The following is a 16857-nucleotide window of genomic DNA, read 5'->3' on the forward strand; positions in this document are numbered from 1 at the left end:
GCCATCCAATAGATATTTATTAATTCGTGTTATACTGCCTTTTCCAAGGTGTGAAAGCAATCTCATAGACCCAGATTTTCAGCAAGATGAGTTAGAACCAAAGAGAATTTGGAAAGAATTTTGGGGTACCCAGTGTTCCATAAAGTAATGGATTGAGGACCAGCTGTGTATAATATTTTCTAAAACAGGGCTTCTCAGACTTTAATATGTACACGAATCACGTGTGTGTCAGGTTAACGTGCAGACTCTGACTCAGTAGTCCTGGCGTGGGGTCCAAGATTCTGCTTTTCTAACAGGTAAGGTCAGTGCTACCTGTCCAAGGACCACACTTGGAGGAGCGATGTTCTCAGGGGTGCAGGGTCCAGTGGTGAGGACAGGAAAGGACGTGCAGTGCAGGCCCTGGGAGGGAAATTCCAGGAAGGCTGTGTTGGGAGCTGTGATTGCAACTCAGTGCCCCCACTTCCTTCCCTTCAGCATCTGGTGGGAAGAGGCTGCTGTCCTCCTGAGCTGTGTATTCGCTCTGAATTTTGGAAGGAGAACATGTACGTTGTGAGTGCTCGGGGAAGGAGGAGGAAGGAAGGAGATTGCACCATCATGGGCGGCAACTGTCCTTTCTAGGTGGCAAGCTGCACTTCCCCATGGCTAGACAATGATCTAGAGACAGCAGAGTGAGCTTTGAAGCTCCTGCCTTTGGTATTGATGGGGCCACACAGCAGAATCCGGTGCAGACCAGAGCTTACAACAAAATTTTTTTTTTTGCAAGTAGCAGAAGTGGTTGAAGAGTGTTGACTTAGTGTTTCAAATAAGAGAAGGACTAAGGAGTAAGCAATCAGAGGATGCTCCTGCCCCTTCTTTTTACATTCCTCCGGTGGCTTTGCCATCCCTATTCCCAGCTTGCCAACATTGGGTGCCCTCATGCTGCCTTCTGGCACCCCAAAGACTTTCACGGCAGGGCCCATCTTGCTCTGCCTTCTCCCTAAGTACTTCAGTTCTCCCCTTCCCCAACATTATTTCTCCTCCTTTTACACCAAAAATTTATTTTTCTCTTCAGCAGAGCTGAATTTTGTCCATTGGTAGAAAAGCAATCTAATTTAACTAACTAATATTGAGATATATGTAGCTGTCAATCCAACTAGCCATTAGTTACTTGTATTTTTATGAGCTGTGACCTACTTGGATTCCTCCCTATTTCTCTCCCTCCAGTCAGAACCTATGCCTTAGGGAAACCTGAGTCTCCGTAGAGGTCTCTTTTCCTGTAGATGGTGATACCTCAAGAGTCTGAGCGTGGGACAAAATCCAGGTATGCCTGGACCAGATGTGTGCGTTCAGGAAGAAAGTTTCTTCCTGCCTCCACAGCAAGCCCCAGTAGAAGCAGGAGGCTGTGATATAAGGGAAGTTTGCTGTAGCTGTGTGGTTTTCACATTTAGTCCTATGGTACAAACTTAGGTAGGGGTTGGTGTGTGTGTGTGTATATAGTAGTTAGACAAGTGCATTGTGTTGTTCCCCTTTGAACTAAGCATCTTTACTTTTATATATCTTGTGCATTAAGCTTCTATATAAGATTTATTTGAAATGGCATTCTTTAATGTTTTACATTTTCTTCTTTTAAAATTTAATTTTTTTTTATTTTTTTCTAGAGAGAGGGTAAGGGAGGAAGAAAGAGAGGGAGGGAAACAACAGTGTGTGGTTGCCTTTCATGCACACACCACCGGAGACCTGGCCTGCGACCCAGGCATGTTCCCTACACTGGGAATTGAACCGGCAACCCTTTGCTTCGCAGTTCAGCACTCAATCCACTGAGCCACACCAGCCAGGGTTGAAACAGCTTTCTTAAATATGGTCAGGCTTAACAGACATTTACTCTGGCAAGCAGGGCTGGGGCAGGGGGCTTTTGATTCTGCTAAAAGGACTTCAGTGCTATATCAGTTTTATTTAGCCATGTTCGTGTCTATTACTGTGCCAAAAATGTAAAAAAATAAATAATAACAAGAACAAGAGCTATGCTTCTAGAAAAAGTTTGGAAATTCTTGCCAAATCCATGACACAGAATATGTGTTGAGTGACCTGGGATCTTGGGTTGCTCTGCTGTAAGCTGCTCTGTGACCTTGGGCAAGCTACTCTGAGTGTTTCTTCAACAGTGAAAAGCGTCCTTCCTCTCCCCTGTGGTTTGACCCTGTAGTTCCGTGAGAAGCAGCTGTTGGCTGCCGTGGGGGCTAGACTGTCCTTCCCACATACTGCAGAGCCCGGAATGGCTTGGGTCTGACACCTTGCCTGACGCCCAGCCCCAGCGGCTCAGATCATTCCTGGGCTGGAGAGGAAGGTGGATTTTGACCAGATCCCTTTGTGTCTTTCTCACCATTGGGACCCATGGGAAAATTCCTTCTGTAACAGAGAGGGACTGGGTGGGTCTCCATCAGAGTGTACGTGCAGCGCTCCTGAGCTTGGTCTGTGTCAGAGTGCTCACTGTGAACCCGGGGCGAGCCTAGGCGCCCTCAAAGAGAAGGGACACGGAATGTCTAGTTTGAGAGGAGAGCTGCGAGGCTGCCCTTTTCAAATGCTTAGTGGTTCTGATCTGAATGAGAAACTGCCTGTTGTTCATCTCTGTTCCTAGAGCCTATGCTTCAGACTCACTTATTGAGCTCACACGCACTTAGCATTTAGAGATGCCAAACGCTCAGCAGTGAGTAAGACAGTGCCGACCCTGCATTTTGAGAGTTTACAGCCCAGGATCTGGGACTCAGCCAAGTGGACAGTCAAAACAGTCCTGGGCGGTAGGAACTGTGAAGGGTGTTGCGTTGCACACGCGGAGGGCACCTGTTGTCATGGTCATGGCCATCTCAGCCGCTCCTGGCTGGGCTCCCTGGCCATTCCCTTGCGTCTGCTCTTCACCCCATCGAGACCCAGGCACCCAGGCAGAGATCTCTGCTTATCTGGGGACCTTTCTCTGTGCCTTTATGAGCCTGGCCAGGCAGACCCAGCCTCTGTCTGAAGACCCTGCAGAGTCCCTGAACTGGAGGAAACGGTGTGGTGGCAGGAGACCCAAGGAGACAGTCTGTCCCCTGCCTGTCCTGATCTCTGATGTGTTGAGACACAGCTTGGCTTCTCACTCTGCTCTGGAAGGAAAGCTGTGACCTGCCAGCTCTCCAGATAAGGCAGGAATGCGTGGGGGCCGGTGGCTGCTCTATGGGCCTGTTTCTCCGTGGGTGGCGGTGATTTTCTGTGTTACTGAGGGGCAGGAAAGGGCAGCCTGAAACCATGGGTGGAAAACGTCTGCTCTGAACCATGATATTCAGTGTCCAATTCATTCACCCTCCATCCTCTCTCGAAACCCAAGGATATAGGTGCTGAGTGTTCTCACATTTCTCTAAAGTCTCTCCACAGTCCTGTGAGTTCAGTGTGCTATTTTTGTTTCATAAGTGAGGAAACTGAAGCCCAGGGAACTAAAACGAAAACCCTATTTACTGGTGTTTATCATGTGCCAGATGCCGTTCTGGGCACTTACCTGTGTCAGTGCATTTAATCCTCGTCACAGCCTCTGAGGTGGTTGTCATCCCCATCTTACTGATGAAGAAACAGAGGCACAGAAAAGCTAAACTCACCTAAAGTCCTAAAGCCAGCTCGTAACAGAAGTGGGTTATCCCGGGGTCCTGCCCAGATCTGAGTGCGCTCTGCCCTGAGAGCGCTGTTGATTAACCTCTGCCCTGTGATTCCGAGGTGAACCATGGGGCAATGACAAGGCCACCCTGAGGCAGCCTGCGAGGGAGGCCCAGTGAGTGGGCTTCTAGAGGAAAAAGGCCACGTTAGAAGCTGGGGTTTGGGTAGACCAAGGAAAAATAAGTCATGTTGGATGTGACACATACTTTTGCTGTGTCCCGACAATTAGGCTGGAAGGGAACATGTCAGGCAGTGCCAAATCCTGTGATGACTTAGAGCAGAGTTAGAGGAACCGGGAAAGAGTCGCAGCCCTGAGGGTGCCTGGTGGCTGCTAATTGGGGCTGGTGATGACAGAGAAGGTGGCACAGCTGCGACTCTGAGCTGCTTGCCCAACGAGGCTCTGGCTTCTGCTGGGGAGACGGGGCTGGGTGGGAGGAGAGCCGGGAGGGAAATCTGCCTCTAGAGGACTTGGACCTCTTCCCTTCGTTCCACCCCAACCTCCAGGCTTGTGGACATGGGGGGCTGGGTGTGGATCTGAAGTCAAGTCCCTTTCAGGGCCACCTGTGAGCGTGGGGGCAGAAGGAGGAAGGGACTGGCACCATGTTATTCCTTTGGGACATGCCTTCTGCTCCACAGTCAGTCAGCTTGGCCATGGGGATGGACTGTAAATGGGTGTCTGGGTGGGTCCTGCCTTGGACCGTGCCTTTCGCCATCTGTGAAATGGACCAAGCTCTGTGTTGGCAGGCGCCTCTGCAGCTCACTATCTTTCTTTGTGCTGCAGTGATAGCAACACAGAACCACTTATAGTTAGTTTCTCCCATGCATGTATGCTGAGGATTTGAGGCAACATACAATACACGGCACAGAGAAGTCGAAAATAAAGGTAGAAGATCAAAAGCCACATACCCTCCAAAAGATTATGATTTCTCAACTCTGTGATAAGACCTGGATACCAACATTTTAAACAAGCTCCCCAGAGGATTCTGTTACACCCCCAAGTTTGAGATCCACTCGTGTGAGGGAGGGAAGAAGGAAACACACCTAAGAGTTGGGCCATCATAGTCGTCATGGACTACCAAGAACAAAAGGGAAATAAGATAGAATATGTCCATCTCATTATCAATTGTTCAGGGTAGACAGAATTAGCATCATGGCACTAATTTCTGAAAGAAAGCCATTACCTGCATCCTGTTACAATGGACATTTAACAACATAACATAATGTGGCGGCAGGGGAGATGCTCCGCATCCCTAAAGGGTCTGTTGTGCCAGTCACCCCTGCAGCTGTGGCCCCCCACCTGGGGGGCACCAGGCCCACTCTGCGACAGGGATCTGCTCACCCTCAGATGTCGTCCCTTCCTGCAATCAGCCAGTAGAAGGGACGTTGTCTGGAGAAAGAGCGAGGTGACTTTGAGGAAGGGATCAGGTGTCAGGGGTGAGGGATGGCAGTAGTCCCCTTGGGGCCTGTGCAGTGAATTTGAAGGTATAACCTGGATTGAGTGCTAGGTGACCACAATGTGACCAAGCCAAAAGGCATTTCCCTTCACAGTGCTCCTGAGGCATGGTAATCAGGTGAGTAAAGTGACAGGCAGGAGGAGAGGTGAAGTGAAAAAACTGGTTAACGCCATTTGATGCTGAGAAGGCCTAAAGCTCCTTTACCATACAACCAGGGCAAATGTTCATAACGCACACGGCAGAGGTTAATATCACATATATGTAAAGAACTTTTATGAACAATAAGAAAAAGGAAAACGCCTCAATAGAAAAATTAACAAAACATGTATTGGTAGGCACTTCAAATTACCAATAAACATAGGAAAAGATGTTCATTATTACTTGTATTTAACGGCAAGTTAATTAATTTAATTCAAGTTAAAACAATAAGATATCATCTTTCATGTGTCAGTCAGGTAAGCCCTGGCTGGTGTGGCTCAGTGGTTAGAGCATTGGCCTCTGAACCTAAAAGTCGCTGGTTCTATTCCCGGTCAGAGCACATGCCTGGGTTGCAGTCCAGGTCCCTAGATGGGGGTGTACAAGAGACAACCAGTTGATGTTTCTCTCCCTGTCTTCCTCTTTTCCTCCTCTCTCTAACAATAAATAAACTAAAACAAAACAAAACAAAAAATTTTGGCATTGGGTATTTTCAGCCTGGGAACCCATGGTCACTTTATGTGACTTTATATGAGAAAGGGTATCAGGCAGACATGGGCCAAGGGAAAGTGCAAAGCTTGCAGGAAGCAGGCTGGTGCAGAAGAACCTGGCACTGGAGAGAGGGGGTCTGACAACTGCGGAGGGAGGTATTAAAGAAGATCAGTTGTTCGCTTCCCCATTTTATGAGGGATGACCCTGGGCCCCCGCAGTAATAGCAGAGCCTCAACTGTCCTGGGTTTTTCTGTCTTCTCTCTGCAGTCCCTTCCTTGCTCTGCATCATGGGCTCATGTCTAAGATCTCGTCTGTAGGCCCAGCCTCCTGGGATTTGCCCAGGCTGCCAAGGCCAACTGGGTTTACACTTGGGGGTGATGAGGAAGCTGTCTGACCGCACTGAGCATTACTGTTTGCTCCTGGCTACTTGACCCCTTGCTCTCCCTTCCGTCTATCCCACTGAGAGGAGGAGAAAGGGCAAGTTCAGCTTCCTGATGTATTTCCTTAAGAAAGTGGCTACTTGACAGGGAGAAAGTGAGGTAGAGAGGTGATGACTTGGGGCGTCCACAGAGCAGAGCATTTATGTATTGCTCCCTGCCTCTCCAGCCATAGTGAGGAATTTCCCCTTGCCTGTCTGAATCCAGCTTTTTGCTCCAGGCCAGATTCAAATCCCATAAGGCGCCGTACGGCTTCCCCCGATTCCCCTCAGTTAGTACTTGTCCTTCCCTCCCCTGAACTGCTGCAGCGCTGACTGTTTGTCCACTCGACCCTGAGGCAGGTATTTCTACACATCCAGAACATAATTTTCTTTTCCTATTACTGTTTGATCTCCCCAGTTGACTGTAAGCTCTTCAAGTTGGACCCTGTTTTTAGAACCTAGGACACTGATTGATAGATGAGAGATGGAAGGTAAATTAGTGAATGAATGGATTGGTGAATGGACAGTTAAGTAGATGGGGTGGGTGGGTGGATGGTACCATCTAAGCCCAACACTTCCACAGTAACCTACGTAAAGTTGGTGTCTAGAATCTAGACTCTATGGGAAATGTCAGAGGACTCTGAGCTGTATTTTTAGTGAAAACTTTTCTCTCTATAGCCAAGTCCAACTTAAACCAAGTGTAATTTATTTCAGGTGTAGGACTTGTGAGTTCATGTCCACTTGACAACATCAGAATGTGCTTATACTTAAAAATAGATCCCGAAAAGTAATCATACCTCAGCCCAACTTGGCTTTACTCAACAATTCCTTCCGTTTTGTGCTTCAGGAGGTTGTGTTTTTTTTGTTTTGTTTTTTTTTTCTGGCTTAAAAAAAAAGGTCAGGGGAAGGAAGTTAGTCTGCAGGACAGGGAATTAAATTAGGTAACCTGTGAAAGCAGCTGCTACAGGCCTGCACAGGCAAACACCTGTGACTTTGTGGACTAGGGCCATTTATAGGTCAAGGTTCAACTCCCTGGAGACTTCTGGTTTCCGATGCTTATCCCAAACGTATTCCTTACTGTTGACTCTGAGCTTGGCTTGGTTAGAGTGACTTCTTGAAAGACTAGGTAATAATTTTGAGAAGTATCAGTGTTTTCTGTTCCTCCTTTTTTTTTTTCCTCATTTACAGTTTGAAACTGCTTTGGAATGGTCGAAAAACATGCTTCCACACTGTAGAGCGTACTTCTCAAATTGTCTTCCCAGGCGCTCTTGGGCTTCCATGAAGTTCCTTTATGTGTCATGGAGGTGGGCTCTGATTAGGTGGGCTCTGAGTGCCTCTCCCCAAAAAGAACTGCTTTTCATCTGGTTTACATATTGGGCTTCTGTGCAAGATTTATTGAAGAGGGTTCTACACATCAAATAAATTTAAAAACCATTGTCAGGAGACTAGAGAGGCATTGACGACGTGGTCAAAGGAGAAACGAGTTCATGAGACAGGGGGTCCTAGTCTGTAGCTGGGAGGAAAGGCCATTTCAACAGCCCTGGGCGCTCTTGTGTTTTCCAGCCTTGTGTTGATGTTCCCGTCTGCTTCAGAGTCTCCACCCGCCCGCCGTGTGCTGGCCTGGCTGCTGCTCTGTGGTGCCCTCTCTCTTTGCAGGCCTACCTAGTTCCTGATGCCCTGCCTGCCTGGCTTTTCAAAAATTTTTGCTCCTTGACCTCATCCCTCTGGCCTGGGATCCTGACCCACATTGTGCTCTGACTTTTGGTAACTGTATTTCTTCACCCTATTTTGGCTTCTTTCTGGATATCTAACCCCTTGTTTGCCCTGACCTCGGGTAACTGTGCTCTGAAGTGTTTTCTGCCTTCCTGGATGCTGGCACCACCTGGGGACCCTGCTCTTCAGCTGCCACAGCCCTCCCCAGCATTGCCTGTTTTTAAGCTGGGACTTGAGAAGGGGGTCCATTGAGGCTGAATGAGGTTCAAGAATACGCTGCGATTGGAAAGTGGTGACCAGGATTCAGCTGTGGTGATCCCATGGATGGAGAGAAGGAATAATTCACATTCATGGAGAAACTATAGTTTGTATAATGCTTTCACATACCTGTCTCATGTCAGTTTCATTACAACCTGGTAAGACTGGGATAGTCTTATGTTTGCGTTACTACACACAAGGGAAACTGAGGCTCAGAGTAAGTGATTTGCTAAAAGTAGTAGAGTGGAAACAGAACTTGGGTCCTCTGACTCTAAACTCTGGACTTGGACATAGGAGATCAGAAACAGGTTGTTTGCTCAGGCAGTGGGGGGAAGGATCTTGTTCATGGGAACTAGAAGTGGTCTGGCTAGAGGTTGGATGTGTTAGAAAGGGGAGGGAGATGAGGGGCAGGGGCAGCCACAGAGTCCCCAGAGTCAAGCCTGGCCAGGCAGAGGAGTGAGGACAGGGCTGGGTGACACCATCCCCAGACAGGCTATTGCTGTAGGGGCGGGGTGTGGGTCCTCCGGAATCAGGCCGATCTGGTTCCCGCTAACTATAGATTTGAACTGCTCCTGCCCAAGACTTTGAAACATTTTAGCTACAGGTCTCATCCCCGCACCTACTGAGTTGCACCTGGGTGACCTTGACTGGGAGCTTCTAAGCATTATCCCTGCCTGTGGCCCGAAACACAGGGTAATTCCAGAGGAATCTGCTCCTTGTTCTTCAGGGTGGGAAGGGGAACTGCAGTGACCGATGAGGGGAAGCAGGAGGAGGAACCTGGTCTCCACACCCTTCTGCCTTGGAAGACTTCCCATTTGGTACCTTTCCCTTCGCATGGCATCTCATCCCTGGGTTTGCCTTCTGTGCGGCTCTACCTCATCTCTGCCTCTATAAACCATGACTTTGGGGCAAGTTACTAAAGTCACTGGCACTTTAGAGTTGCCCAAGAAAGCAGATGAATGAGGCCGGCCCTATTCATAGACCTTACAAAACGCTTGTAAGATGTGCTAGAGCACATCTGTTTGGCTGTGGCCTCCCATGGCAGGTGGGGGCCAGTGGGCAGGAGGAATGGTCTGCTTGGTGAAGGCCATGCGGGCGCATTGCCTTTCAAGAATTCAAAACCAGTGATAAAATCGAATAAAGGTCAATCTGCTTTTTATTATCACACTCGCTGGCAAATTTAAGCAATGTCATTGACAAAAATGCATCTCTCTTCTCGGGTGGGCCCCTCTCCTCATTGCTTGATATACCACTGCTGGTTAGTTACCTGAAGAGCTCGCTGGAGCTGGAGTCTGGTTTAGGTGCTAGCCCTGCCATTAGGGCCTGCTACCTGGCCCAACTGACAAGTCACTTCACCTCCCTGGACCTCAGTTTTCTGATCTGTAAAATGGAACTACCTGTAAATATAAATAGGATAAATATAAAATTAACTTATCAAAGAAAAACTAGGTCTAAGTGTTGTCATGTCCACATTGCTATACAAAATCCAAAGGGTGTGAGATTTGAGTCACGCCTGGGTTTTTCCCCTTTGGTAGTAAAGAGATTGAGGGCAACTGAACCAGGCTCTTCCGTGAAGCTTTGGAGCTGGTGGTATTGGAGACGCCAATGCCATTTTGGTGCTGAGGAACTGTTTTAAGTTTACTCCTTATCATCTAGTTCCAGGGAAGACAGCAGGAGACCCTCGTGGGGTACCATCCCAGCCCCTGCTGAGTTCTGGAATGAGGCCCATCTGTCTCATTTCTACGCAGCCTGCTCTGTCCAGGGCGCTGAGTGAGTGAGGAGCTGAGCTCTCCCCCTGGGAAGAGGGTTGTGTTCCTCACATAATTGCAGAACAGCGTGCTGGCAGAAGCAGAGCAGGCAGTTTCTGTGACTTGCGGATTTACTGCCTGCCTACGTGACTTCTGCAAGCCCAAGCCAGCCTCAGGCGCAGGGTTCCACCCGCCCACGCCTCCTGCCTTTGTACAGTGCTGGATGGTGAAGTCCTTTCTCAGGCATCATCTCGTGATTTCCCCACCAGCCCTGTGAGGTGCGCAGGCCAGGTTTTCTCATCCCCATCTGACAAGGAAAGGGACTGAGGCCCTGGGAATTGAATAGACTGCCCAGGGCCATGGCCAGTTGGGGCTTTGACTAGAACTTAGAAGTCTCTGGACACCAGCTCAGAGCTAGGAATTTGGAGAGTGAAGGGAAAGCCCTCGTTTTTGTTCAGAGTTGTCTCAGGCTCTTTCTAAGAGGAAACTTTTTGAGGTTCCTTGTCCTAGCCCATGAAGCTTTGACGGCAGGTCAGGACCAGGAATCAGGCCTCCTAATTACCAATCCTTTGCTGCATTTGACTGTGGGTTAAGTACTGACTGTTACAGTAGGAGGGGGAAACGTGTGTGTTTTGCATACGTGTTTCACTGTTTAAGCATTCTCATAACTTTTGAATTAGTGTTGGCAACGATCTTCATTAATGATTGGATGCGGCCCTGGGTGGCTCTGTCCCAACGTTAGAGGGACCCTCACTGTCACCCCTGGCCCTGTAGCCTAGCTGGGCGACCTCTGCACCGTGGGGCCTGCACTTCCGGCTTTGGAGCCTTTCTGATGCGCAGACAAGGGCCCACCACTGTCGCTGGTTTCACCTGCCCATGCGTCTGCCGGCCTTTGTGTGTCTGCTCTGGGTACAGTGACCAGGGCGTGCCTGAATGCAGACTTCCATGCCTGCTCTTCCTCAAGGCCCAGGGTAACTTTCTTTCTCAATTTCCAAATAAATGTTGGGGCAGTTAGATTGAGAACCTCTCAAAGCGAAAACTATGCTGGTGGGAAAGACAACACTCCCCTCTCACTTCCCTTTCTCCTTCCCTCCCTGTCAGATCAAAGAATGCATGGAGAGGGTAAGGAAAAGGATGAGGAATAAAATGAGTAACAGCTGCGTGGTGTCTTCTTCTGTAAAGCGGAGATAACCAGAGAACTGCTGTAAGTCGGTGTTTCTTGGCCCTGGCTGCCCATCAGAGTCACAAGGGAGCTTTTAAGCACTGTTGTGTCCTCCCTCAATGTCATTTAAAGTCAGACTCACTTAATTTTACACCATGTACAGAAACCAATTTTTACCATAGGCTAATTGCTATAATAAGAGTTAAATTTCAACAGCATCTCATCATTTGTTACAATCAAATGACATTATGCAAGGACCTGCTGTATCTCTAGTCCCAGGCTGCGGCCCAGACCAGGAGAGCAGTTATCTCTGGAGATGCCACCCAGGCACCAGTAGTTCTAAATTCCCCGTGTGATTCCAAGGTGCAGCCAGAGTTGAGAACCACTGCTCGAAGGATGGAGAGAATTGTCTAATTGCTCAGAACAGAGAGGTCCCTCCAGCTGGCCGTGGGCTGGAATCATCAGGAGGGCTTTTAAAATCACACTGATTCCCTGGCCACACGTTGCAGGCCATTTAAATTAGTGGCTTCTGTGACTAATGCCTCTTACTCAGCCTTCACGTGAGCCACAAACCAGTTGTCATAATAGCGACCACTTCTTAGTGCCGGCTATGGGCCAGCATTACAGATATTTCCAGTCTTCACAATTCCCATTTTGCAGATGAGGAAACTGATACTCCAAGCAGGTAGCCTCTTGCCCTGGGTGACAGTGCCAGCTCTGACCCAGACCTTGAAGCCGGGGCTTGGCCCTAGTGGGGCATGTTCTCTACTCTTCCCAGTAACAGCCCAAGGAGAGAGGAAAACCAGCACGTGGCCTTGGCTCTCCTGAGGCTCCCGGGGAGGCTGAGTGGAGGACCCCACCTCGCGGAGAGAGGGGAGATGAGTGCTGTTGCCTGGCGTTGGAGTCCCAGTCGGTCACCCCCTCTCAAAATACCTCCTTTGGCTGGAAGAAGATGCCTGCAAGTTAGGCCTGACCCCAGGCCCCTCTTACTGCCACAGCTGCTCTCATGAAGAGAGAACTCCACCAGGAAAAGCAAACACTTGCTTTCTGAGAGTCAGAGGAATTTTTTTAGGCACGTGATATTAAAAAATGCCTTTGTTTCCCTCCTAAGAATAGGGGAAGCTACGTCAAGGTCACCTGGAATATTTATTTCTGCTTTATAAAAACCCTGTGCCTCCACCTCTGTACTTTGTAAGCTTCTACGAATTGCTTAAAATCCTTAAGCTTTGGTTTCTCATCAGTCTACTGGAAAGGGGGAGCTTGTCTGCCTTCAGGACTGCTGACGCCGGGCTCTGGAGGCATCAGAGAGGGAGGAGAGGAGCTCCGCCGTCCTGACGCTGAGACTCACAGCCGCCCGGACTAGAAGCTTCGTCAAGTGTTTGCTGGCACTCATTGAAGGACCTGATGTCCCCGAGGCCCAAAGTGGTTCCAAGCCGCCAGCTGTGTTAGGGATCTTGCCGAATGTATTCACGCTGGCTTCTGGAGGACTGGCTTCACTCCACCTGCGTCAGCCGGGTGTGTGGACAGACTGGAGCCAATGCCGGCGCATAAATAGCTGAAACTTTAACATTAGTGGACAATGTAATGTAAATTTGGCTCTGCCAAGCCTTCTCTGCCCAGCCCTGGCTCCAGGGCCCTCTCCCTCCCCAGAGCTCCCTCTGTACCTGTTGTCTGGGCCTTTGGTCCCTGCCCTCGATTGTCCAACACAGAGCCTGGCACAGAGCAGAAGCTCAGCCAGCACTGAGTGGAGGGTGTGTGTCTGGTGGCATCTCTAAGGTGGTTGCCATAGCAGGTTGGCATGTTTAGTCCTTGCTTTCTTTATTGGAATTTTATTTATTTATTTATTTATTTATTGGGTCACTTGGATTTATTTTGAAGCTTGCCTCACTGAGTATTATTTAGTAATGGAATAGTTTAGATGCAGTGCTATTTTCTGAGGTTGAGGCACGTCTCCCGAACATTTCATTGTTTAGCTCTTCCCCAGAGCCACTAAGAGAGTACATCCTACGTGTGGAGTTTGGTGGGCCCTTTTTAAGCCACTAAGCTTAACCTAAGACTTTCTGAGTTCTGTCTCAAGCCGTGGGCATTGTGGGCAGCAAGAATACAGGGGGCAATGGTGGAAAATGGTGCAAGGGGAGTGAGAGGACCCCCAGGAGGGGTGGCCACGGGGCAGTCTCCAGGGACTTAGAACTGACCCCACCGGTTGCCTGGACTGAGATGGTGAAGCAGAGGCTGCCACCCCTCCCAGGGGACGGTGCGAGCACTCAGGGATGCTGGCTCAGAGCCGCCTGCCGCCCTGGCTTGGATGCCACGTTACAGTTACTACCTTGATCCACAGACTGAAGGATTTCCAGGTTCAGCCCTGACCCCTGCATCATAGAGGCTTTGTGGATGGTGGGCTATGTGCCCATCTCTGGGGCCTGGCTTTGCCATTAACTCTGGGATGACCTCAGGAGAGTGACTTGACTTCTGCGCCTCAGTTTCCAAACATTTTACAACTCTACGGTCCCACCAGCACTCTCACCGTGATGAACTCCCACCATAGTTATTGACAGCGCTGGGCTGCCTCCGCCCCCACCAGGACCCCCCCATCAACCCAGCCTGCATAGCCTCTGGACCTACCTTTACCTTAAGTGCGTCATCTGCATTATTTGTTCAGTCCCCCTACTGTCAAGCTGCTTGGTTTATGCCAGGTACCTGAGATTTTATTTGTTGGGAAGGGATTGGATGCAAAGGGGCAAAAATGAGCGTATGAAGCTGTTTGTCACCTCGCAATTCCAAATGGATGAGTCTGTACTTGTATCCAGATATGGGAGTATCAACGGGATGATTGTTACAGTTAGTATTTTGACCATGCTGGTCTTTTTTTTTTTGTTTTTCCCTTTTAATCTTTTCATTACATAGTATAAGCCTCTGGACATTGTGATTTCGTTTGGTGAATCGGTTCTAGCTGAGGCTTTGGAATGACAAGGCTGTGTCATTTTGATGAAATCAGTAAGCTTTCAGGGCCTCAGTGTTCACGTCTGCACACTGGAAATGATAGCACTAACATTCCTTCAGGATTCTCATGAACAGAAGGGAAGCTCAGGACCTGCCCCATCTCAGCCACCGTTTGATGGCCAGGTGGGGATGCTGGCCGGCGGCGGGGTTTGTCCTGCTCTGGCAGAGTGACTCTGAATGAGTGTTGCCTGGGGGCTGACAGTCGGGTCACTTCTCTGATGGCCACAGTGATACCCTAATTGTGTGAGTCTGTGTCCCCACAGCGGCCAGTTTGCCATTGTGAAGAAGTGCCAGGAGAAGAGCACCGGGCTGGAGTACGCAGCCAAATTCATCAAGAAGCGGCAGAGCCGGGCCAGCCGGCGGGGTGTGTGCAGGGAGGAGATCGAGCGGGAGGTGAGCATCCTGCGGCAGCTGCTGCATCCCAACATCATCACGCTGCACGACGTCTTCGAGAACCGCACCGACGTGGTGCTCATCCTGGAGCTGTGAGTGGGCTGTTGGGGCCCATGGTGGGCAGCAGGGGCAGGCGGGGCGGCGGAAGCTCCAGCCTCAGATCCCGGAGGGGACCAGCAGCCAGACCTAAGCTCGGCCCAGAAGCGGTGAAGTCAGCGGTGGGTGGTTTCCCTCAGTTACTCCTTCAAAACCTGGGCCAAAGCAGGGACCAAGCAGCAGGGACAGAGGGCAATGGTTTAGGTCTGGTTTTCATTGGGGCCTGAGGATCAAAGGGAAGGCATGGCTGATGCTCGGGCCATTTCCCAGCTGGTAAGCAGGTGGGAGATGGAGGGAGGAAGGGAGAGAGCGGAGTAGGGGAGACTGTCCGGCAGGGGTCCATTCTATGCTCAAGGGAAGAACAAACATCCTTTAGGCTTTGCAAAGCCCTTCTCCTGCCCTTTCCTGGAATTTGTGCTGTCACACCTTTATACTTATAATAACTATTATTTAGAGAGCATTTGCCACATGTTTTATGCGTGCCATCTGTTCAGTTCTCATAGGGACTGTGATGAGGGAAGTGTTCTACTAACACAGAGAGTTTCCTTTGCATTCACTGTGCCAAGCACAGCTCTTACCTCATTTATTCCTCATAATAATCTTGTCACACGGAGACTCTTCTTAGCCCCATTTTACCAACAAGAACACTGAGAGACCAGGTCACTTATCATATCTGTTAGCCAGAAAGTGGTGTTACGGGACCAAACTCAGCCCAAACTCTCAACAGTTGCCAGCCAAGAGACAACTCTGAAATGATTTTATGAAAAGGAACATTATTGTGAGCTTATAAGCAAGGAACACACTGGGGGTTGCTCCCAGAATAGTGTATTCCTCGAGCAAAGCATCTGATCCATCTTTATTGGGGGAAATCATGTATAAACATCAAGGTGAGCTTTGTTATTGCATGTATAGGTGGGGACATTCCGGGCATAAGCAGTTAGAAAACATGGCTATACATACATCGCATATTCAAAAATGGTGGAAAATCTCCACCTCTGGTTAGAGATGTAGTATTATAATGAGAAAAGTTCATGAGAAGGTCACTAGAGGGTCTTTCCAGCTGTGTCAGCTGGTCTCAGGCGGTTTCAGCTGGTTCACCTCCTGGTCCTGCGAAACATCCTGGGCTTGTTCCTGAGAAACCGTCCTGGAAATCGTCAATGTCGGAGAGTGCAGTTGTTATGGAAGGAGTTTTAGCTGATTCCCTCCTGGTCTTTCTGTGACACCTGGCAAATTACAACATAGGCATCACACAAACCATATAAATTCTAGGGTGATCTAAGTGGGGTTAGAGGTTAACCCAGGCAAAGTTATAAACTCTAAACAAAATGTTAATTTATCCCAGGCTACAGCCCAGGTCAGCTGACTCAGGACTTGGACCCGTGCTGCTTGCACAGACAGCTGTGAGCAGGAGGTAGGGTGGGCTTATGCTGGCCCATCCTTTTGGAACCTGGATAGGTGCCACCAAGTTCTCAGGGATTGTCGCTCTCGGAGGTGTCTCCATGGAATGGGAATGTGGGACTCTGGCAGACAAGAGAGTTTGAGTTGTGCTGTGGCACAAGCCACAGTAGCTGTGCCCAGTCAAGCAGCAAGACACTATGTTGACAAGGTTCTGAGCCTCATAGGCATGGATGCATCTGCCAGTTAGCAGAGGAGTGGTGGCATCTGTCTTCCTTGACTTCATGACCTTGGGAAAAGTGGCCTTATCCTCGTGAGCTTCAGATCTCATTTGTAAACCAGGCAGCCATCCTTAACCTGCCTACAGGTGGGGTGGACCACCTGGCATTTGAGGTCACTCTAACTTGAGAATGATGCTTTGGTGTGGCCAGGATATAGATTTATGTGTCAGATGGGCATTTGCATGCTCTCACATTTGATTCTTAAATCATCATCTCAATGTTTAAATGCATAGTGTTGCTCACGTTCGCCCCTTCTCTAATTCCAGTGTCCTCTGTATTTCTCTCTCAACCGGCTGGACTAGTTGGTGTGTGCACCTGCCTGGCCCAGGCAAGCCTGTGGGTTCCCACAGGATGGCCATCCACGTGGACAGCCCACGGTGTGACATGCCCCAAGGCTAAGGGTCAGCAGTTGGCACACTGAGTCACGGCAGAGAGTGACAAGCCCACCTTCACTGGGAAGTCCAGGACACATCTTCAAAAAGTCTATTATCAAAAAAACTTTGCAGCAACTGAAAAGAAATTACATTCATAACCCTACCACCCAAACACAGCTATTTTTTTGTGTGTGTGTGGTTTCTTTCAGTCTTTATCTATTTGT

At 49.3% G+C, this 16857-nt stretch overlaps 1 protein-coding gene across 5 annotated transcripts in view; it reads left to right on the plus strand.

Annotated features, from left to right (window-relative positions):
* DAPK2 (death associated protein kinase 2) overlaps positions 1-16857 on the plus strand; it is a 108078-nt gene that overhangs the window by 43919 nt on the left and 47302 nt on the right. For all 5 annotated transcript variants that reach the window (XR_008528423.1, XM_054565307.1, XM_054565306.1 and 2 more), the window contains exon 3: positions 14358-14579. Coding sequence is in view for 4 of the 5 variants with exons in the window: in XM_054565307.1 (XP_054421282.1) it covers positions 14358-14579 (222 nt within the window). In the remaining variant the exon portion in view is untranslated. The remainder of the gene's footprint in view (positions 1-14357; positions 14580-16857) is intronic.

Source organism: Pteronotus mesoamericanus, unplaced genomic scaffold (assembly GCF_021234165.1).
Source record: "Pteronotus mesoamericanus isolate MK-2021 breed Mesoamerican mustached bat unplaced genomic scaffold, CSHL_Meso_final contig_164, whole genome shotgun sequence".
In the NCBI taxonomy this organism is placed as follows: Eukaryota; Metazoa; Chordata; class Mammalia; order Chiroptera; family Mormoopidae; genus Pteronotus; species Pteronotus mesoamericanus.